The sequence below is a fragment of the Hyperolius riggenbachi genome, chromosome 9 (genome assembly GCF_040937935.1).
Source record: "Hyperolius riggenbachi isolate aHypRig1 chromosome 9, aHypRig1.pri, whole genome shotgun sequence".
NCBI lineage: Eukaryota > Metazoa > Chordata > Amphibia > Anura > Hyperoliidae > Hyperolius > Hyperolius riggenbachi.
In genome coordinates, this window is record NC_090654.1 from 6,943,236 (window position 1) to 6,967,774 (window position 24,539).

A 24,539-nucleotide genomic window follows, 5' to 3' on the forward strand; every position below is an offset into this window, starting at 1 on the left:
AGTTCTGACGCCTTAGTTATAGTTACGGCATACAATTTGCATAACGTTTGCATGCAAGATAAAATTATTTACATCTCATTGACCATCTCTGGTGTTGGCGTAGCAGAACGCCGGTCACATTTTAGCTGTCGATTCACCATTGTCCCGATCTTTGCATTTTGCATTTACAGCAATTGAACACATGAGCATTGGGTGCTAAAGTCAGCAAAGTGCCCAGCATTGTGGATTTATCACTATTTGCTTTGCATAATGTTTGCTTTTGGGCAGAAATTGGTTCATACTTGTCAGCATTTTGCAACAGATATTCCCGTGATGAAAGAGCATGTGTGCAAAACAAACACAAAATATTCTTAATTAATGCAACATGACCAGCAAAGCACTAACAAAATGATATACAATCAGCAAAGCACTTCAAAGTCACAATAATAGGACATTCTCTGCTCAATGAGCAACGCAAAGCACCAGACCGCCGCGGTACCAAGCAAAGCTCAACATCGTGGGACAAAATATACCATACAAATCCCAGAACCATTTTCAGGAACTTAATACGCAATTTGCAGTTCATTTATATAAATAAAATTTTACAGTTGCTGTGCTGTGCTGTGAACATCTGTAATTTAAATGGCAGCTGATATCTAATAGACTAACATTATTTTTGACACAATCATTTGGTTTGATGACATTTTTTAAACAAACTAGAGTACCATAGATCCTCACCCCAAGTATTGCACCCCCTGTACTACCCCTCCTGGCAGCTTTTCTCCTAGCCTAAATTCTGGCCCTCCAATCCTGATACACTTGTCATAATCATCACTGTTTGTGCTAATAATACCATTCTCTGCAGGCAGGACTCTAATTATTATATAGGATGGTGCAATGCCCCGCCCATTACAGACAGTGCCACGCCCATTAGACAGTGCCATGCCCATTACAGACAGTGCCACACCCATTAGACAGTGCCACACCCATTAGTCAGTGCCACACCCATTCAGACAGTGCCACGCCCATTATTCAGACAGCGCCACGCCCATTAGACAGTGCCATGCCCATTACAGACAGTGCCACACCCATTAGACAGTGCCACGCCCATTACAGACAGTACCACGCCCATTAGACAGTGCCACGCCCATTACAGACAGTGCTACGCCCATTACAGACAGTGCCACACCCATTCAGACAGTTTACCTACTCTGGCAGATTCACGTGACTTCTAGAAGATCGTTGGGCATATCAGTACCACTTGTGTTACCCAGGAAACGTCCGCACTGCTAGTTTATCATGTGCTGCGCAATTATTGTAGTGTGCGTTATACTAGCAACCCGCGAGTTACCAATACGCACAGTGTATAAAGAAGGATCGCTGCTGAGGTATTTCTAAAGTGTCATTAGAAGAAAAGCAATAGGAAATTGTATAACATTACTGAGCAGAGAGCCTTATTTTAAGATCTTTTAAGCACATTTCGGCTGCACTCACACTTGCACGCTTTTTGCCCGCTATTCACGCTTTGATACTCACCGTTGATCAGCAAAGCACTGCTGCATAATAATGGCTATGGTATTACTCTCTCTGCAGCGTTTGCGGTGCGTTTACGATTTCCGATGATTGCAAGCGTGCTACATGATGTATTCTCCTGACAATTGCGTAACGATTCTCCTTCATGACAATTGCTAAATACAATTGCCCAGAAATCATGGAGTACTGCAATGCAAAATCTCGATCACAACCGTCAGGCAATTGCGTTTTGCATTGCTGAGTGTGAACAGGGCAGAAGTATAAAACACACCATCCTACAGAAAGCGTACAGTGCATCAGCAGCTGACTTTCATGTGGTTATACACACATCATACACACACATATTCTGTGAGCTGGCTTTGCTGTTATCCAGGTCTCTGGTGAAGAATCCCTTTTTCATTACACACAACCTCCCTTCACCAAGCAACTCTAAGGCACTAAACTTACAGACACACAAAGTCTATACGTTACAGAATGAAAACTGCTTTTTAGGCCAACCCATGCGTAATTTTTTTTAACTAGATCATTAAACTGCTTCTCTGGTCACAAATCTAAAAACACCATCTCAGGGCTGGTGCTCACCGAGCAGGTTTTCAGGCGTTTTTGCACCCGCTTGCGGCTGCGGATACGCTAGGGTAATGTATTTCAATGGGGTGGTGCACACCAGAGTGGGAGGCGTTTAGCAGAAAAACGCATACTCCCGGGGTGAGGCATTTTTTGGATTGGGGAGGCGTTTCTGCCTCCAAAGTATAGGAAAAACGCAAACCGCTCTGAAAAACGGCAGATCAGAGCAGTTTTGCAGCCGTTTTTGTTACAGAAGCTGTTCAGTAACAGCTTTACTGTAACGATATATGAAATGTGGAACACTGAATTCCGCAGCAGCAATCCGCAAAATGATAGCAAAACGCCTCATAAAAATAAAAAAATCGTTTCAAAATCTGCTAGCATTTTGCGGATCCGCTAGCGGGTTTAGGTGTGCACCGGGCCTAATAGCCTAGTGATGAGATGTTAGCCTTTTTTTCACTTACTGAGGCTTTTTGCAGCCAAACTCCTATTTTGAAACTTTGATCACATGACCAGAAGCTTCTGACTTTAGGGAGTTAAGTTCCATGTTGTATGGGCGGGGCTTTTGCTGCTTGGGTTGCATCATCCTGCTATTTACATTACCAGATGACAGGGCACAGACTGGTTCCCTAGAGAGGATGGCAGCCTATGAAACAGACAGTCTGTGGACTATCAGCAACTCAAGACCAGACTGGGGATTCTATAGATGCCCAATCTTTTAGCAAACAATCATCATTTTGATAAGGAAAAAAAAAAGATTGTATTTAATCCACCCAAAGCATTAATAAATTCAACCTACGATCGTATATACAATCATATCTATGGAAAAACCGACACGCTGATCGACTATTAGAGAAAATAATAAATAATGCGATCATTTGGGATAGATTAGGCAATACCAGCTTCCTTGTTTTCATTCAAGACAATCAGAATAATCTATCAAAAAATACGATTGTTCAATAAAAATTGTTCCATTAATGGGGACCTCTGGCCGGCCACAGACGGGATTCGGGAACACCTTCTGCACTCCAATCTGCAATCAGCTATAGAGAGCAGCCATGATTGTCCCGAGAATAAAGCTACATAACGCACACCGGATTATCACTGCATGAGATATAAACAACTATCGTAGGTAGCAATATCATTTTCTGCCATTTTGCTATCCGTTGTGTTACTCTCGGACAACAGCATAGGCTGGGCATAGTGAATGGACAGAGGTGCCTGGCTCTTCTACTGACCACATATGCGAAACGCGTTGCATATTTGGAGTTCATAAATAAAATATATTGACTGTCTTTACTCCAGTCGTTGTGTGTCTACTTGGAGGAGGTAAGTCCACCACTACCTCCTCTATTTACCAAGAATTGGGTTTTTAAGCTCCTTTAGCTTCCTTTTATCCTCTTGGCGCCTCTGTTCTCCTGCATAATAGTGACTATTCCTAAACAATCACCAGAAACGATCGCTTCAAGTTTTGGTAACCTATAGCATTTACCAGGCTGATGTTATTCTACAGATGAACAAGCATGTTTCAGGTCTGTGATTCAGACACTACTGCAGCCAAAAAGACCAGCAGGGTTGCCAGGAAATAAATATGGCAGCCTCCATATCCCTCTCAATACAGGGTCCCTTTAAGCTGTTGCACGCCAGCTATGTCCCACTGATAGAGGTCAGCGATTTGTTCTATCCGGTGGAACAGAGTACAGGAAATGTGCTGACAAAACCTATGACAGGTACACTTGCCTCTACAGAATAAGCTGTGATGAGTGTCTCGGATGGGTGGCTCGAAATTACTAATAATAGAAGCGCTATCAAAATTTCCATAGAGAAAGTGTAACTTATGCTTTATGATACATATATTATCTTCAGAGATCAGAAGGGAGGGGCACAGAACCCGCAGCTCCGCCCACAGCCCCGCCCAACGCACAATTACAGAGATTTCCTCACTCAATGGTCAGGTTGGTATTTTTGCAGATAGAAACTATTGGTTAGCATGAAGGGGTGGCGGCCTGGGCGCCATATTGAGGTGAACAAACTCCCAGCATGCACCTGGGAATCTACAGCTTCCACCAGACCAGCTACTACTAGTAGTGCCTCGGTATCGAAACTTCAATCAGCATTAAGGTGCTCACTAACAATCTGATTTCCTAAACGCTCAACTGTCCAATCCGATTGTTGTGATCCATTAGAAGCGATCATTCATGACAATCAACTGAGGGGAAGACGGCAAGTAATCTGACTAAAAGGATTTGAGTTGATGGAACAATCAATAGAACGATTATTTGCTGTCAATCAACACCACTAACATTACACAATCCAATCGATTGCACACTCAATCGTTCAGGATATTGTACCGTTAATGGGGACCTTGCTAGTCTCTGGATTTAATGCAACATTGCAAAATGCATGCTAGGATACAAGCATCCTCTCTATAAGACACGTGTAGCGAGAGGGATACGGAAGCTGCCATATTTATTTCCTGTTAAACAATACCAGTTGCCTGGCAGTCCTGCTGATCTATTTGGCTGCAGTAGTGGCTGAATCACACACCTGAAACAAGCATGCAGCTAATCCAGTCAAACTTCAGTCAGAGCACCTGATCTGCTGCATGCTTGTTCAGGGGCTGTGGCTAAAAGTATTAAGAGGCAGAGGAATAGCAGGGCTGCTGGGCAACTGGTATTGTTTAAAATAAAATAAATGATGGGATGATCATAGCCTACATGAATAAGCTTATGGTTAGGGTTATACACAGTAATAATGATCTTCCTCTAAATATGTCTATAGAGGATACACAGATTATTACCGGGGCCAGATATACATCATGGGATCAAATTCACAGAACCCACAGGTGTGTGGCCACTAAGAACATTATACTGTCTAAGTACATCCTGGGTTCTTTACAGGTCAGAATATTGTCCTGGTAACACAGAAGGGTGGCAACAATAAAAACAGGCCAAATGTAAAGCAATGAAGACAGCCGTACATCACATGATGTATGATCAGATCGACCATTAGAACCATTAGATAGACGCCTCTCTGATCGAATCGATAGGTAAGCCTTCCTTCTGCGCACACTAGATCTTTGCCTGAGGCAGTCCTTAATGGCCCACTTGGCCATGTTTAATATATGTATCAGAGATGGCAGCTGTAAAACGGTTTAATAAAAAACCGAATATCACTCGTCTGTGGATTGCTTTAGTCCCGACTTGCTCTGATTCCATTCGGATCTCCCGCTGAGAATTCACTAAGAAATTCTCCTAAAGCTCCGTTTTGTGACTTTTGTACAAAGACAGCTTCATGAAAGCCAATCTCGCCATGGCGGACGCGGTAGAGGAATTCTGCGCCTGATTTCTGCTGCCAGAGCCGGCCGGGTAAAGGAAACATTAAAATATAACAAGTAATTGGAGGCTGAAGAGGACCCGGGCCTTCACTATCTGAGGCAGCAATGTCGCTGACAGCATCTTCCAGCATAATTAAGCAATCGCACATTGCGTTCACACGCGGCTTGCCGTAAAACACGTGTGCGCTCATCAGGGAGGCGGGGAAACGCAGCTGTGATTTGCTGCTGGCGGTGGATGACCTGCAAGAACCGGATTTCACCTTTTTTCAAGTAAAAAAAAAAAATCTGGGCCACGTGTAAAACAAGTGAGCGAACTGCCAGAAGACATTTCCATATGTTCATTATAGATTTGTTGCCAGTGGTGTAGCAATAGGGGGTGCAGAGGGTGTGACCGCACTGAGGCCCTTGGGCTAGAGGGTAACTATTAGCAGTATTAGCTCTCTAATGCTCCTGTGCTGATAATAATCACTTCTGTACATGCTTTGAATAGTGGTAATTATTAACGTACTGCTCCCCATCCCTTTCTTGCACCTCTGACACTGTGAGACAGTTATGCATTTATAACCTACTAGCTGATTGCCCGGCGTTGCCCGGGTATGTATTTGGCTGGTGTTGGCTGCACCCACTTTTTCTAACCCTAACATACAATTACTCAATGACCAAGTTTGTGAGCTTTGCCGTCTTTGGTATCAATAATTTACATTGAAATGAAACAAATCTGATTGGCTGTTTGTGGCTCCACCCCTTTTCTGAATTTGAACCCCAGTCACCCAATGACCAACTGTACCAGGTCTGAGGCTTTTGCCATTAACAGTGCAAGAATGGCAGCAATTAAATATTCCCCTTGAAAATCAATAGGTGAATTCTGATTGGCTATTATAGGCTCCACCCACTTTTCTGAATATTAATCTCAGTCACCCAGCGACCAACTGTGTAAAGTTTGAGAACCCTGCCATTAACAGTGTAAGAATGGCTGCAGTTTACATTTTCCCAGTGAAATTTGTATTTGTCTCTGCCCCCTTTTTGGTTATGGGGATAAAAAGTGGTAACAGTAAATTCGGGCGCCTGAGGCTAGTGGACAAATCGGGCGCCGCCATTCACTCCTATAATAAATATCGTTTAATGGGCGCCCGATAGGAAAAAAGGGCGCCGGTGAAAAATAACGTTTTAAAAGCGGCGCCCGGAGACTTAATGTTTTATTACTGCTTCTCATGATTACACATTATTTAATGATTTATACATTTTTAAATATTATTTTTAAACGAAAAGCAGTACAATATTTTTTTTCAAACATTATTTTTAAACGAAAAACAGTACATTTTTTTTTTTTTTACATTATTTTTAAACGAAAAAACCAACAGGGGGGTCTTAGGTTTAGGCACCAACAGGGGGGTCTTAGGTTTAGGCACCAACAGGGGGGGTCTTAGGTTTAGGCACCAACAGGGGGTCTTAGGTTTAGGCACCAAAAGGGGGGTCTTAGGTTTAGGCACCAACAGGGGGGTCTTAGGTTTAGGCACCAACAGGGGGGTCTTAGGTTTAGGCACCAACAGGGGGGTCTTAGGTTTAGGCACCAACAGGGGGGTCTTAGGTTTAGGCACTAACAGGGGGGTCTAGGGGTTAGGGGTAGGTACAGGGAGGGTTACTTAGGCACCAACAGGGGGGGTCTTAGGTTTAGGCATCAACAGGGGGGTCTAGGGGTTAGGGGTAGGTACAGGGAGGGTTACTTAGTAATTTTTTTTTTTTAACGTTATTATACGTTTCAGTATTTAAACGAAAGATTAACGTTTTTACAATTGCCGATTTAATGCACATTATTTAATGATTTATAACTTTAAAAAACATTAATTTTAAACGAAATACAGTACAATACATTTTTAAACGTTATCCATGCTTATCGTTAAAAACCCGGCGCCCTTTTTTCCCAGCGCCCCTTTTTAACGTACGCATAAAAAGTATCCTATATGTTATTCCAGGTAATGTACTATGTGTGTGCCAAATTTCATTCAAATCCGTTCAGCCATTGCTGCTGTGTGATCGAGTAACAAACATCCAAACTTTTGTATTTATAATATTAGTGAGATGAGATACACTATACAGAGTCCGGGAGCATAAAAATACCATGAGATGTAATAAGCTGGTCACAGTCCTCGGCCCCCCAAAACATGGCCCTGGGCCCCAGGGGTGCTTTTTTTTTTAGGGCCCAGGGGGTACTGCAACTTGTTATAGTCAACCCATTGTAGCAAGTTTTCAGATTCAAAAATCATTTAACCACACATAAATTAACCGTTAATTAAAAGTATCAAGGTATGTTTGTGAAGCATTCATACACAAGTACTTCCCACAAAGGCTTACTTGGCACCATTAATGGTACAATCACCCAAATGATCAACCAGCTGATCCAATTATTGTGATCGACTGAAAAAGATTGTTTAAGACAAATTATAAGCAATCCATTCAGACAAATAGAGTCAATACAACATTTGGGTTGATGGAGCAATCAATAGATTAATCGTGTGTTGCTGATCTGCACACTTAATGGTAACCAATACGATTGATCATATGGACGATCGTTCGGAAGATTGTACTGTTAATAAACATCTTTAGTATTCTTTAGCTTTTTATAAGAAGTGTGACTTTGAGGCACCATAATGACCTATAGTGGAATGTAATCCATTATTAAGGATACACCATTTTTTTTCAATCATCCTGGTTTCAGAATCAGAAACACTTCCAATACCCTATATAGGTGCTCACTACTGAACACACAACAAACATTCCACAGCGATGCATCTGCCAGCAATAAAGATTTCGCCACCTGTGATAATTTAACAATGTAAATCAAAGTGAAAAAAAAAAAGATTTTACAATGGGCCAACACTGACTAAATCATTTCTAAAATAAAAAACTGTAAAAAAAAATAAGCAGTTTTATTCATTAAACTGTATTCAATAAAGTTTTATTTCAAACATGGCCTTATAATCCCAGATCTATGTTGTTGACGTCACTATACAGAGTGTGAGGCGGGCAAATATGTTTTCCTTGTAGAAGATAAAAAGGTCTACGTGTCCCTCTTTGGCATCAGGGCTGACACACTATATTACATAATCATGTAAGCAGACTGCAATCTGAGGCACAGTGCCAACCGTGAAACTGTACGGGGAACGCTGCATCTGAGAGATGTCTGAAGGGGGTAGCGGGGGAAGTGGGAAAGTTTACTAATCAGTATCACTATAGAATGAAGTAGTACACTACACTTTTGCTGCAGTAGTGTCTGAATCACACACCAGAAACAAGCATACAGCTAATCCAGTCTGACTTCAGTCACCTGATCTGCATGCTTGTTCAGGGGCTGTGGCTAAAAGTATTAGAGACACAGGGGCAGCAGGAGAGTCGGGCAACAGGTATTATTTTAAAGGGAAAAATCCATATCCTCCTCAGTTTAGGTTCCCTTTGAAGCGGACCTGAACTCAGAACTTCCTCTCCGCTCTAAAGAATAAGCAACAGCATAATAACCTTTACAGAAAAACATTTCTTTGTTACAGCTGGTACAAATCTTACAATAAATTTGTATTGTCTCGACTTCCTGCTTTCATGAAAGCAGACATAGGCCTGGTACACACCAAAAACCGCTAGCAGATCCGCAAAACGCTAGCGGTTTTTGAAACACTTTCTCTTATTTTTATGAAGCGTTTCAGCTAGCGTTTTGCGGTTTTGTAAAGCGTTTTTGGTGTAGTAGATTTCATATATTGTTACAGTAAAGCTGTTACTGAACAGCTTCTGTAACAAAAACGCCTGCAAAACCGCTCTGAACTGCCGTTTTTCAGAGCGGTTTGCGTTTTTCCTATACTTTACATTGGAGGCAGAAACGCCTCTGCAATCCAAAATCTGCAGCAGCCCGGGAGTATGCGTTTCTGCAAAACGCCTCCCGCTCTGGTGTGAACCACCCCATTGAGATACATTGACCAAGCGTATCCGCAGCCGCAAGCGGCTGTAAAAACGTGAGAAAACCCGCCTCTGTGTGCACCAGCCCATACTGTTAACATCCTGTGCTTTCAAATTAGCCTCTTTGCCATGGCAGTCAGCTGTCACAGCTGAGAAAACAAATTACAACTAGTGATTATACACAAATGAGGGGTAATTAGACAGGCTAAACTCTCTAAATACATACAGGGCACATTTCTCTATCATTTCCTCCTATCTTGTGCAAGAGTTCAAGTTCACTTTAAGAGAAAGCAATACTATATGTGGGAGAGTGTGTGTGTGTGTGTGTGTGTGTGTGTGTGTGTGTGGGGGAGGGGGGGGGGGGTCTGAAAAACTTTCAAATCTTCCAGGGTAGGGGAGAAGACACAGGACAGTGTAGTGCATCAGAAAAATGTGGTAAGTGTAGGGTAGGTTGTACCTTATAGAGTAAATGGATCGCCTGAAAAAAAGGGGTATAGTGAGGTCCAGGAGGGTTGTCAACTGACCAAGTTGAGAACTGCCCACTAGGGTTCCAAAAATAAGGAGCACTTACCTCACTTGTGACACAGTTACAAAAAAAAATGATATACTGAAAACAACACTGGACAGAAAATAAGTTTTGTGGATTACACACCGCTTCCTCAGCCAAATATCAGTGTCTAGAAACAAAAGACGGAAAAAACCCTGGCTGAAAGCGAATAGAAATAAACACAGCTCATCGGGGAGAGGTGAGGACCACTGCCATATCTGTAGGGGGTCTCTAGCTATTGACTATCCCGGATAAGTAATTCCCAGAGGAGCTCATTGAGAAGGATGAGATTGACGAGCCGAATAAACCAACTGTACACGCTCCATAATGAAGCAAAAATCCAATGTGAAATACTCATGGGCGATTCAGTCCAGACAAGAGGTAGACCTTCTAATGACCACCCTAATCTGGTAATTTAGTTGCCATTTTCCAAATTAGTCTTGCCTGTGCGGCGTATTCAGGAAAAAGTCAAGTTTTCACTAAATCAAGCAGCACAGAATTAAATTAGCTGAATTGTAAATGCTGTTATTAGTTAATGCCGTGTTCCATAGCCTGCTGGGATCGCCTCCGTATTCTAATCATGTCACAGAACCAATTGTATAAATGTCCAGGCGATTAAAAATTGCTGCACGCTGTGATCTATTAACGCAACGGAAATTACCGCGTGTATGTTGGTCCAACAACGCTCCAAACCAACGGGACAGTAGATACGAGACGTAGAATATTCTGAAAACATCTACAGGACGTCAGAACGTGTCTATGATCTACCCAGTCAAATAATTAGGGAGATTTTGGTTACTATATACAATACACTATATATATATATATATATATATAAGTTATTTTTATGCAGTCAGCCAGTAATTTTTTGACAGGAAATGACACAGGTGTCTCCCAAAAGATAATAAGACGCTGTACAAGAGGCATTATTGTGGAAAAACATTTCTCAGCTTTTATTTACATTTGAGCAAAAAGTGTCCAGTCCAAAATTATTCATACGCTTCTCAAACTGTCACAGTCTGTGGAAAATCCAAAGTTCTATACCATTCCAAATAGTCCAAGCTATTCTAAAGCATCCTAATTACCCTGATTAATTGGGAACAGCTGTTTTAATCAACTCAACAGGTAAAAAACAGCAGCTCTCTGCAGATGGTTTGTGGACAGTCATGGCTAGGACAAAGGTCAGTGAGGACCTGTGACTGCTCACAAGTCAGGAAAGGGCTACAAGGCCATTTCTAAATGTTTTCAAGTTCCAGTGGCTACAGTGCAAAGTATTATTAAAAAATACAAGATGTTCGTGGATGTGGTCAGGAAGCCAAAAGTGACACCTGTGCTGGCCAGGAGGATAGTGAGAGAATCCAAGGATCACCACCAAGGTCATCCTGGTGAATCTGGGCTCTGCTGGTGGCAATGTCTCAAGGCAGACAATCCAACAGACACTGCACACTGCTGGCTTCCACTGATGCAGACCAAGGAGGACACCACTTCTCCAGATAAGGCACACAGAAGCTGGCTTGGCCTTTGCAAATGCTCATCTGGGCAAAGAAGACTTCTGGTCTTCTGTGTTATGGTCAGATGAAAGAAAAATGTAATTGTTTGGTCACAATGATGTTTCCTTCATTTGGCGTAAAAAAGGAGAAGCCTTCAACCCAAAGAACACCATCCCCATTGTCATACATGGTGGTGGGAACCTTATGCTTTGGGGGAGTTTACACCTATTCGATAAATACGGTCGATTGTACCATTTTTTGTTCATTCGTTTGAGAAATCTGATCAAATTTACTGTTTTTATCTGATAAAGAAGATCGGCAGTGTTGGATTTTTCTAATCATTTTTTTATGAAAATGGAATGGTTTGTGGTAGATTGTCAACTACTTGATATATAGACCCAAGCAATTGTTTCAGAGTTTTCATTCATTTTTATCATAATTTGGGAAAAATTGAACATAGGTGTGTGGTATGATTTTTGAAATGTTACAATCAGTCATGAAAATTGATTGCAATTCTTGAATTGAAAATATATTTAAAACATTGTATGGTGTGTGGCCACTTTAAGCTGACAAATGTTGTCATCCAATCATGTCCTTTTCACTAATAATCCCCTCCCACATCAGACCTCCCAGAGTTGCCTCTCATTAGTCCCCTCCCACATGTGACCTCCCAGAATTGCCTCTCATTAATCCCCTCCCACATTTGACCTCCCAGAGTCTCCTCTCATTAGTCCCCTCCCACATATGACCCCCCAGAGTCACCTCTCATTAATCCCCTCCCACATGTGACGTTCCAGAGTCAACTCTCATTAGTCCCCTCCCACTTGTGACCTTCCAGAGTCACCTCTCATTAATCCCCTCCCACATATGACCTCCCAGAATCTCCTCATTAATCCCCTCCCACATGTGACCTCCCAGAGTGACCTCTCATTAATCCCCTCCCACATGTGACCTCCCAGAGTGACCTCTCATTAATCCCCTCCCACATGTGACCTCCCAGAGTCTCTTCTCATTAATCCCCTCCCACATGTGACCTCCCAGAGTGACCTCATTAATCCCCTCCCACATGTGACCTCCCAGAGTGACCTCTCATTAATCCCCTCCCACATGTGACCTCCCAGAGTCTGCTCTCATTAATCACCCCCCACAGGTGACCTCCCAGAGTGACCTCTCATTATCCCCTCCCACATGTGACCTCCCAGAGTCGCCTCTCATTAATCCCCTCCCACATGTGACCTTCCAGAGTCTCCTCTCATTATCCCCTCCCACATGTGACCTCCCAGAGTGACCTCTCATTAATCCCCTCCCACATGTGACCTCCCAGAGTCACCCGTCATTAATCCCCTCCCACAGGTCACCTCCCAGAGTTGCCTCTCATTAATCCCCTTCCACATGTGACCTCCCAGAGTTGCCTCTCATTAATCCCCTTCCACATGTGACCTCCCAGAGTCACCTCTCATTAATCACCCCCCACATGTGACCTCCCAGAGTTGCCTCTCATTAATCCCCTCCCACATGTGACCTTCCAGAGTGACCTCTCATTAATCCCCTCCCACATGTGACCTCCCAGAGTCACCCGTCATTAATCCCCTCCCACAGGTCACCTCCCAGAGTTGCCTCTCATTAATCCCCTTCCACATGTGACCTCCCAGAGGTGCCTCTCATTAATCCCCTTCCACATGTGACCTCCCAGAGTCACCTCTCATTAATCCCCTCCCACATATGACCTCCCAGAGTGACCTCTCATTAATCTCCTCCCACATGTGACCTCCCAGAGTGACCTCTCATTAATCCCCTCCCACAAGTGACCACCCAGAGTCTGCTTTAGTGAACTTTTAACATGTTTATATGGTCTTTCAAAACATGTACCCCTTCCGTAGTGCTTAACTACTACATCTCTACCCTGACCACTCATCTCCAGGAATTGGTATTCTCCTTACCTACAGCAATGTTTATTTCCTCACTTGACATGGACAGGTCCTCTTCACCTCCTGTGCCATGTCATCATTGTTCTTGTTTACTCATTAAACATCTAAGAATTAAAGGATAACACTTCATCCAAATCCACAATCACATATAAACCAGGACTATAGATATGTAAGTACATCCTAATAAGCCTTCGTAGTTAAGTGACCATTAAAAACCACATATATTCATTTGTAAGTAATGTGTCCAAGAGTCTAAGTCAACACAAAATGTGTATTTCATTTGTTTTGGTGAAGGTGGTGTCCACAATAAGGGTCTGCAGGTGAATACCAGGTGGAGAATATATCAGAAGGGCTACTCCCTAAATATACGAGATCAGCAGGTGTAGATGGGCAGCCACGCTTAAACACCCAAACAAAACACGTAGAAAACGCAGGTCTTTAACATCGGCTTTTACGTCTCCTGATTGGAACTCAACACTCAATTTGTGCCTGTTGTAGTTCAAAATGGCTGCTTATAGTGCCTGTCAATGAATGATCCAATTGCCTAATGAAATTGGTGACATCAACATCGTATTACCTCTATAGAAGCGCGCCCCTCTCCAGCCTCTGTAATCTAGTTACCGTATAGATTTCTATGCCGAGATGGTGTTTATTAGATCATACGTTGTGTATTGTTCCGACATTAACGACTGTGTACGTAAAAAGCATTGCTTGCTTCAGAAACCACTTACTCATCACATACATACAGCGTATAGGCAATGCAAACAGTCTAGAAATACAAGACAATGATGCTAACATGCTACGTAAGTCCTACTACCTATAGGCAATGCCAACCTCTGAGAAATGCAACACAATGATCCTAACACCCTACCTATGCCCTACTACCTATAGGCAATGCCAACCTCTGAGAAATACAACACAATGATCCTAACACCCTACCTACGCCCTACTACCTATAGGCAATGCCAACCTCCTAGAAATACAAGACAATGATCCTAACATTCTACATACGTCCTACTACCTATAGGCAATGCCAACCTCCTAGAAATACAAGACAATGATCCTAACATTCTACATACGTCCTACTACCTATAGGCAATGCCAACCTCTGAGAAATACAACACAATGATCCTAACACCCTACCTACGTCCTACTACCTATAGGCAATGCCAACCTCTGAGAAATGCAACACAATGATCCTAACATCCTACCTACGCCCTACTACCTATAGGCAATGCCAACCTCCGAGAAATACCACACAATGATCCTAACATCCTACCTACATACTACTACCAATATCACACTAGCTAACATCTCCCTGATATTGTCTCATCACTGAATCTAGGAACGGAATGATGTGTTCTCAATACATCATCTTATATCACAGGTATAACAACGCAGATTAATAATATACCCAGGATAAACACCCAGCCTATTATGACAAAGCATTTTTCACAGCTCGATATTCAATGTCAACAAGAGAAAAAAAAGGAAAAATGTCATTAGATCAACACTGTCGCCCTTTCCTGCCAAATGTGTCTAACCACAAGGTCTGCAATACCGTCTGGTGATTGTAACGTGGTGGATCGGTAAACCAGCCGGTTATGAAAATAGATATCGGTGCATTTGTTTACCCTGACATGAGCAACCAGCATGTCTCAATGACACAGGCTCTGTATGACGTTAAACACGCATCTCTCTCTGTAATGCAGGCAGATGTGCTTCTAGGATCGGAATACTCACAAATAACACCTTCGGCATGCCATGGTCGGTCGGTCGCCCGCTCGGCGTCAGTCGGTTGGTTTGTATAGCGTAGGAGCTGGATAGGCGGTGGGAATGCAGAGATGTACGTGGATGTCTTCTCCTCCTGCCTTATCCTCAGTGGAAAGACTCACACCAGTCAGCCTGTGATGAAACCATCTTCATGCCAGATAGCAACCTCTCTGCGGGGAATCCTGATGCACATAAGCCAGAAAATAAAAAATAAAGGGCTATGATCACCGGAAACCGGCGCGAGGTACATTAAATTCCAGAAATCAATAGCCGGAGGGTCTGACAGCAGACAGAGCAGCCTTCATTGATGAGACCCGCTACACCCCGAGCATGTGTGTCGTCTCAGCTGGGAGGGATGAATGAGTGTCGGAGGTAGAATTCACCATCTTGCCTCAGCATCATAGTACCGTCCAGAGCTGCAGGCAGCCGATTGGCTCCCAGGTCTCCATAGTAACAGCAGCATCTGTGCTACTGGGGAATATTGCCTCTCATCTGCAATTTATGCCTGTGCACAATGTATTGAAGTGATAAGGCGGCCGGGTTTAGACTCAGCCGAGGGAAGGATATAAAAGAAAGAAGAAATGTATGCAGAACAGGGACGAGCCCACCAAAATGACATGTCACAGAATCACAGCCCATTCAGAGATCGGTTCAGAGCTCTGGCAGCCAAACAGCAAACGCTGCAAGCGATGGGAGAGAGACAGACGCATCTGACCACAGCAGCAGCCATTAATAATTCACCTAATGTTCTATTTCTGTTCTATCGACAGAGCTGGGGTCGTTTCACAAGAGCAGGGGTCAGCGGGACATGAGGGGGGACCGGGGAATGTAGGTCATAGGATGACGACATGTTACAACTTCATACTGTATATCATATATATTTTATCGCTACATATAAAAGGTGAATGTTGTCGTGTGTCCCTGAGAGGTTAATTATTAGCCGGATATTTGCATTGTCGTCGTAAATCTGTTCTTGCCTGACCTTCAGTGCGATAACAGAGATATCATTAACCCCGGAAACCTGCGTTTATTGCATAGATAAGGAAGGAAGAGGACCTGTTATGCATATGGTGTAATATTACAGAGTTCTCACTGTTGCGAAAATCTTAAAATTTAAAATACATGTAATAACATACAAATAAGAAGTACATTTCTTCCAGAGTAAAATGAGCCATAAATTACTTTTCTCCTATGTTGCTGTAACTTACAGTAGGTAGTAGAAATCGGACATTACCGACAGGTTTTGGAGTAGCTAATCTCCTCATGGGGGATTCTCAGTGTTTTTTTTTTACTTTCAAAAGCACTTAGCGAATGGCAGTTGCTCCGTCCAACTGGCAAAAAGGTGTGCAGCGAGCAGGGAAGCTGGCCAGCATCATTGTTTAAATCCTTTTCAGGTAGAGTCTTTATAAAGGATAAAGGCCATGCTGAGAATCCCCCGTGAAGAGATGGTTTAGTCCAACACCTGTCGGTTCTGTCGGATTTTTACTACTTACTGTAAGTGACAGCAACAGAGGAGAAAAGTAATTTATGGCTCATTTTACTCTGGAAGAAACGTACTTCTTATTTGTATGTTATTACATGTATTTTACATTTTACATTTTTTCGCGATAGCGGTCCAATGCGGACCTGAACTCAGAACTTCCTCTCTGATCTAAAAGATAAGCAACAGCATAATAACCTTTAAAGAAAAACATTTCTTTGTTACAGCCGATACAAATCCTGCAATAAATTTGCAGTGTGTCTACTTCCTGCTTTCATGGAAGCAGACATATTGTTAACATCCTGTGCTTTCAAATGAGCTTATCTGCCGTGGCAGTCAGGTGACACAAGGGAAGATATCAAATTACAGCTGTGATTAGTCACAGATAAGGAGGAATTAGACAGGCTAAACTCTCTAAATACATACAGGGTGCATGTCTCTGTTTTCCCTCAGTCCTGTGCAAGAGTTCAGCTCCACTTTAAACTGGAAACCTAAAAGGACAACTGTAACAAGGATATGGAGGCTGCCATATTTAAACAATGCAGATTGCCTGGCAGGCCTGGTGATCCTCTGCCTCTAATACATTTAGCCATGGCCCCTGAACAAGCATGGAGATCTGTTGCTCTGACTGAAGTGTGACTGGATTAGCTGCATGCTTGTTTCAGGTGTGTGATTCAGACACTACTGCAGCCAAAGAGATCAGCAGGGCTGCCAGGCAACTGGTATTGTTTAAAGGATACCCGAAGTGATGTGGCATGATGATATCAGTGATATCAGTGAGGGTCACACTGTAGTCACTTCCTGTCTGAGTCAGGACTGAGTCAGCCACTTACATACCTGATGTTTAACTCTTTCAGGCAGAGAAAGAAAAAAAGGAACACAGCATAGTTATTTGTGTGCTAGGCACTGTACATACACATGTCTATCTCCTCATGTCACATGTCACCTCGGGTATCCTTTAACAGGAAATAAAAATGGCAGCCTCCATATCCCCCTCACCTCAATTGTCCTTTAACGGGAACCCGAACTGAGAGGGATTTGGAGGCTGCCATATTTATTTCTTTTTAAACAATGCAGATTGCCTGGCTGTCCTGCTGATCCTCTCCCTCTATGGCCTGGGACTCAATGACTTTTACGAAAAGCCTTTTTCCCTCCTTCCTTATGCAGAGTCCTAATGAGAGTGTAAATAAGAGGTTACTCACCCTGCTCTCTGCATTCCACTGACCAGATCTCCCTTTATTTGGGGGGCACCATAATACTGAGGGTATCTCTGGCTACCTAATACTAAGGAGCACCTGTAGCTACCTATGACCAGTGATGCTCAAATCCGGATCCGGGAGACACCCGGATAGTTGCTATCCGAATATCTCCCAGTAAGCCTGTGTGCCGGGGGGGGGTCACCTTACCTGTCTGACGTCTTCTTCGTCCGTCCCTGGCACCTCCTATGATGCAGTCCACGTGGCAGTCACGTGACTACAAACACTTCCTCCTTCCGGGTTGAAGGAGGAAGTGTTTGTAGTCACGTGATGCACATGGAGCACATCGTGGGAGGTGCCAGGGACGGACGAAGAAGACGTCAGACAGGTAAGGTGACCCCCCCCCGGCACACAGGCTTACTGGGAGATATTCGGATAGCAACTATCCGGGTGTCTCCCGGATCCGGATTTGAGCATCACTGCCTATGACAGGCAAGGCAAATAAGGGAGAAGTGACACAGCTGGGACAGTCAGCACACTTGTGGTTCGGCGGGGGTTTGTAGATCCATGGAGGGTGAAGTCTAGGGTGCCAGGACATCTGTGCCTATAGGCTCCTGTGATGTAAATCTGGCCCTGCATGCATGGAGGGTGAAGTCTAGGGTGCCAGGACATCAGTGCCTATAGGCTCCTGTGATGTAAATCCAGGGCTGCATGCATGGAGGGCGGAGTCTAGGGTGCCAGCACATCTGTGCCTATAGGCTCCTGTGATGTAAATCCTGGCCTGCATGCATGGAGGGCGGAGTCTAGGGTGCCGGGACATCTGTGTCTATAGGCTCCTGTGAGGTAAATCCTGGCCTGCATGCATGGAGGGCGGAGTCTAGGGTGCCGGGACATCTGTGCCTATAGGCTCCTGTGAGGTAAATCCTGGCCTGCATGCATGGAGGGCGGAGTCTAGGGTGCCAGGACATCTGTGCCTATAGGCTCCTGTGATGTAAATCCGGGCCTGCATGCATGGAGGGCGGAGTCTAGGGTGCCAGGACATCTGTGCCTATAGGCTCCTGTGATGTAAATCCGGGCCTGCATGCATGGAGGGCGGAGTCTAGGGTGCCGGGACATCTGTGCCTATAGGCTCCTGTGATGTAAATCCGGGCCTGCATGCATGGAGGGTGAAGTCTAGGGTGCCAGGACATCGGTGCCTATAGGATCCTGTGATGTAAATCCAGGCCTGCATGCATGGAGGGCGGAGTCTAGGGTGCCAGCACATCTGTGCCTATAGGCTCCTGTGATGTAAATCCTGGCCTGCATGCATGGAGGGCGGAGTCTAGGGTGCCGGGACATCTGTGCCTATAGGCTCCTGTGAGGTAAATCCTGGCCTGCATGCATGGAGGGCGGAGTCTAGGGTGCCAGGACATCTGTGCCTATAGGCTCCTGTGATGTAAATCCGGGCCTGCATGCATGGAGGGCGGAGTCTAGGGTGCCAGGACATCTGTGCCTATAGGCTCCTGTGATGTAAATCCGGGAGTGCATGCATGGAGGGCGGAGTCTAGGGTTCCAGGACATCTGTGCCTATAGGCATCTGTGAGGTAAATCCGGGCCTGCATGCATGGAGGGCGGAGTCTAGGGTGCCAGCACATCTGTGCCTATAGGCTCCTGTGATGTAAATCCGGGCCTGCATGCATGGAGGGCGGAGTCTAGGGGGCCAGGACATCTGTGCCTATAGGCTCCTGTGATGTAAATCCGGGCCTGCATGCATGGAGGGCGGAGTCTAGGGTGCCAGGACATCTGTGCCTATAGGCTCCTGTGATGTAAATCCGGGCCTGCATGCATGGAGGGCGGAGTCTAGGGTGCCAGCACATCTGTGCCTATAGGCTCCTGTGAGGTAAATCCTGGCCTGCATGCATGGAGGGCGGAGTCTAGGGTGCCAGGACATCTGTGCCTATAGGCTCCTGTGATGTAAATCCGGGCCTGCATGCATGGAGGGCGGAGTTTGGGGTGCCAGGACATCTGTGCCTATAGGCTCCTGTGAAGTAAATCCGGGCCTGCATGCATGGAGGGCGGAGTCTGGGGTGCCAGGACATCTGTGCCTATAGGCTCCTGTGAAGTAAATCCAGGCCTGCATGCATGGAGGGCGGAGTCTAGGGTGCCAGGACATCTGTGCCTATAGGCTGCTGTGAGGTAAATCCAGGCCTGCATGCATGGAGGGCGGAGTCTAGGGTGCCAGCACATCTGTGCCTATAGGCTCCTGTGAGGTAAATCCTGGCCTGCATGCATGGAGGGCGGAGTCTAGGGTGCCAGGACATCTGTGCCTATAGGCCCCTGTGATGTAAATCCAGGCCTGCATGCATGGAGGGCGGAGTCTAGGGTGCCAGGACATCTGTGCCTATAGGCTCCTGTGATGTAAATCCGGGCCTGCATGCATGGAGGGCGGAGTCTAGGGTGCCAGGACATCTGTGCCTATAGGCTCCTGTGATGTAAATCTGGGCCTGCATGCATGGAGGGCGGAGTCTAGGGTGCCAGGACATCTGTGCCTATAGGCTCCTGTGATGTAAATCTGGGCCTGCATGCATGGAGGATGGAGTCTAGGGTGCCAGGACATCTGTGCCTATAGGCTCCTGTGAGGTAAATCTGGGCCTGCATGCATGGAGGGCGGAGTCTAGGGTGCCGGGACATCTGTGCCTATAGGCTCCTGTGATGTAAATCTGGGCCTGCATGCATGGAGGGCGGAGTCTAGGGTGCCAGGACATCTGTGCCTATAGGCTCCTGTGATGTAAATCTGGGCCTGCATGCATGGAGGGCGGAGTCTAAGGTGCCAGGACATCTGTGCCTATAGGCTCCTGTGATGTAAATCTGGGCCTGCATGCATGGAGGGCGGAGTCTAGGACGCCAGGACATCTGTGCCTATAGGCTCCTGTGATGTAAATCTGGGCCTGCATGCACGGAGGGCGGAGTCTAGGGTGCCAGGACATCTGTGCCTATAGGCTCCTGTGATGTAAATCTGGGCCTGCATGCATGGAGGGCGGAGTCTAGGGTGCCAGGACATCTGTGCCTATAGGCTCCTGTGATGTAAATCCGGGCCTGCATGCATGGAAGGCGGAGTCTAGGGTGCCAGGACATCTGTGCCTATAGGCTCCTGTGATGTAAATCCTGGCCTGCATGCATGGAGGGCGGAGTCTAGGGTGCCAGGACATCTGTGCCTATAGGCTCCTGCGATGTAAATCTGGGCCTGCATGCATGGAGGGCGGAGTCTAGGGTGCCAGGACATCTGTGCCTATAGGCTCCTGTGAGGTAAATCCGGGCCTGCATGTATGGAGGGCGGAGTCTAGGGTGCCAGGACATCTGTGCCTATAGGCTCCTGTGATGTAAATCCAGGCCTGCATGTATGGAGGGCGGAGTCTAGGGTGCCGGGACATCTGTGCCTATAGACTCCTGTGATGTAAATCCGGGCCTGGTTATGGGATCGCAGGAGTACAGCGAGGGAAGTCTCATTAAGAGCCAGAGGCTTCCCTCTCCTTAGGGAAGTATGTGATTTTGGATCGTGTACACTTAAAAAACCTCCCCTCCCACCACACTTCAGTTATATTTTATACCAGACTGCATACAGCCGGGGTTTGAACCATTCACATACACTTTCTGGCCATTCTGATTGGGCCAGTCTAAGCTGCATACAATTTGCATGACATTTGCATGCTAGCGAGTATTATTAGCCTTTCAGTGCCCCAGCACTTTATATTATTATTATTATTATTAATATATATTAATATTATTGAATAATAAAGCACCAACATATTCTGTGGCGCACTGGCGCTGTACAAAGTAGGAAAACAAAGAAGGGGATCATAATGATACAGACAATAATATACATCAAATGTGGACACTGGTACAAAATACAGGACTGCTGATTACAATAATAGATGTAACATGATGAACAAGATGTATAACAGAGAGTAAGCTATGAAATGAATAACATTCCAAGACACAAAAGCGAGCCCTGCCCTTGTGAGCTTACAGTGTAAAGGAATGGGGGGTAACCAGGTGAGGTAGTATACAATAAACATACCTAGAGGCAGTGTGTTTTTAGCTTATCCAGTAGGAAGTACAACTTGGCCCTAGGACAATGGTGAACTGGCCTAAGGTAAAGCGTATGCTTGTTGGAAATAGTGAGTTTTGAGGGAGCGTTTAAAGGAGTTATCAGGCTAAATAACAAATATGAGGTTTACTCACCTGGGGCTTTCTCCAGCCCCTTGCAGCCAACTGTCCCACGCCGACTGCTCCGCTCCCCGCCACTGTCCCGGTCTCGCTGCACGGTGCAGAGGCCGACCGCGGGGTTGTCCTTACTGCGTCTGCGCGAGCCGCCGCTGTCAATCATCGCCACGTGGTGCGCGGCGCACTGCCCAGGCGCAGAACTACTACCACCTGCCGCGGAACACATGGCGATGATTGACAACGACGGCTCACGCAGGCGCAGTAAGGCCGACCCCGCGGTCGGCCTCTGCATTGTGCAGCGAGACCGGGACAGCGGCGGGGAGCAGAGTGGTCGGCTTATCGCTATTTATCGTTAGTACTGCATAATATTGGTGCACAGGGGAAAAAAGAAGAAAAACGGCGCACACTAACGTTATTTATCAATAGTGCCCTACATAAGCCAAACTGCAAGTGTTATTTAACTGCAAAACGGTGAATGGATTTAATGTAACACTGTCAAGGTTGGGGTTAGGCACCACCAGGGGGATGGTTAGGGTTAGGCACCACCAGGGAGGTCTTAGGGTTAGGCACCACCAGGGAGGTCTTAGGGTTAGGCACCACCAGGGAGATCTTAGGGTTAGGCACCACCAGGGGGATGGTTAGGGTTAGGCACCACCAGGGAGGTCTTAGGGTTAGGCACCACCAGGGGGGTGGTTAGGGTTAGGCACCACCAGGGGGTGCTTAGGGTTAGGCACCACCAGGGGAGTGGTTAGGGTTAGGCACCACCAGGGGAGTGGTTAGGGTTAGGCACCACCAGGGAGGTCTTAGGGTTAGGCACCACCAAGGGGGAGGTTAGGGTTAGGCACCACCAGGGAGGTCTTAGGGTTAGGCACCACCAGGGGGGTGGTTAGGGTTAGGCACCACCAGGGGAGATTTAGGGTTAGGCACCACCAGGGAGGTCTTAGGGTTAGGCACCACCAAGGGGGTGGTTAGGGTTAGGCACCACCAGGGGGGGGGGGGGGGGTTAGGGTTAGGCACCACCAGGGGGGTGGTTAGGGTTAGGCACCACCAGGGGAGATTTAGGGTTAGGCACCACAAGGGAGGTCTTAGGGTTAGGCACCACCAAGGGGGTGGTTAGGGTTAGGCACCACCAGGGGGGTGGTTAGGGTTAGGCACCACCAGGGGGGGTTAGGGTTAGGCACCAGCAAGGGGGTGGTTAGGGTTAGGCACCACCAAGGGGGTGGTTAGGGTTAGGCACCACCAGGTGTGTGGTTAGGGTTAGGCACCACCAGGGGGGTGGTTAGGGTTAGGCACCACCAGGGGGGTCTTAGGGTTAGGCACCACCAGGGGGGTCTTAGGGTTAGGCACCACCAAGGGGGTGGTTAGGGTTAAGCGCCACCAGGGGGTGGTTAGGGTTAGGCACCACCAAGGGGGTGCTTAGGGTTAGGCACCACCAGGGGGGTGGTTAGGCACCACCAGGGGGGTGCTTAGGGTTAGCCACCACCAGGGGGGTGCTTAGGGTTAGGCACCACCAAGGGGGTGGTTAGGGTTAGGCACCACCAAGGGGGTGGTTAGGGTTAGGCACCACCAGGTGTGTGGTTAGGGTTAGGCACCACCAGGGGGGTGCTTAGGGTTATGCACCATTAGGGGAGATTTAGGGTTAGGCACCACCTGGGGGGTGCTTAGGGTTAGGCACTACCAGGGGGGTGGTTAGGGTTAGGCACCACCAGGGGGGTGGTTAGGGTTAGGCACCACTAGGAAAGTGGTTACGGTTAGGCACCACCAGGGGGGTCTAGGGGTTAGGGATAGGTACAGAGAGGGTTCTGTGTGTTAACGCTAATTTTCAATAAAATAAACAGAGCTAAATAATGATAAGGCTTTAACGTGAAATAGCGATAAGCGACAAACGGATTAGTGGCAACACCGTGCTCCATTATTTGCAGGCGCCATTTTCAGATGGATCCCTGGAGAAAGCCCCGGGTGAGTAAACTTCATTTTTGTTATTTAGCCTGATAACGCCTTTAAAGATTTTAAAGGTTGGATAGTGACACGTGCCGTGGAAGGGCATTCCAGAGGAGAGGAGAGGTACATGAGAAGTCTTGTATACATGAATGCGAGGAGGTAATTCTAGAGGAGGATAGAAGAAGCTCATGTGCAGATCTTAGATTGCAATTGGGTTGGTATCTGAAAACTAGTGAGGAGATGTACGGAGGAGAGAGATTGTGGAGAGCTATGTAAGTTAGAGTTAAGAGTTTGTATAGCCTCGTTTGATACAGGGTCGCAGGCCGCTTATGAATATAGTCTCGGATTTGCGATGCGCCAATCTGGGGCGGAGTTACACAGATTATTAATAATCGGAACACTTCTTGCTCCAAGTCTGGGGGGCGGCAACCTGCTGATTAGGAGGTAAACCCGCCTTAAACACACCTACTTTCCAGGTAGTGACAGCCCCAAGACTCAGGTCCTATAAAAGGGGGGCGGGACCAAACCTGCCCAGTTCTCCAAATTTCATCGACCAGGAAAGTCCAGGCATGCGTTCCAAGGAGAACCGCCGCATGCCGTGTGTTCAAAGGACTCTTAATCTGAAT

General features: G+C 46.1%; 1 protein-coding gene across 9 annotated transcripts in view; it reads right to left on the reverse strand.

Annotated features, from left to right (window-relative positions):
• IQSEC1 (IQ motif and Sec7 domain ArfGEF 1) overlaps positions 1–24,539 on the reverse strand; it is a 1,051,066-nt gene that overhangs the window by 383,613 nt on the left and 642,914 nt on the right. For 2 of the 9 annotated variants that reach the window (XM_068251863.1, XM_068251857.1), the window contains exon 1: positions 15,064–15,479. The exons of the other annotated variants lie outside the window; for them this stretch is intronic. In XM_068251863.1, coding sequence (XP_068107964.1) covers positions 15,064–15,086 — 23 coding nt within the window. In that variant the 5' untranslated portion in view covers positions 15,087–15,479. Of the gene's footprint in view, positions 1–15,063; positions 15,480–24,539 lie in introns of those variants that run through there. 9 annotated transcript variants of the gene reach the window in all.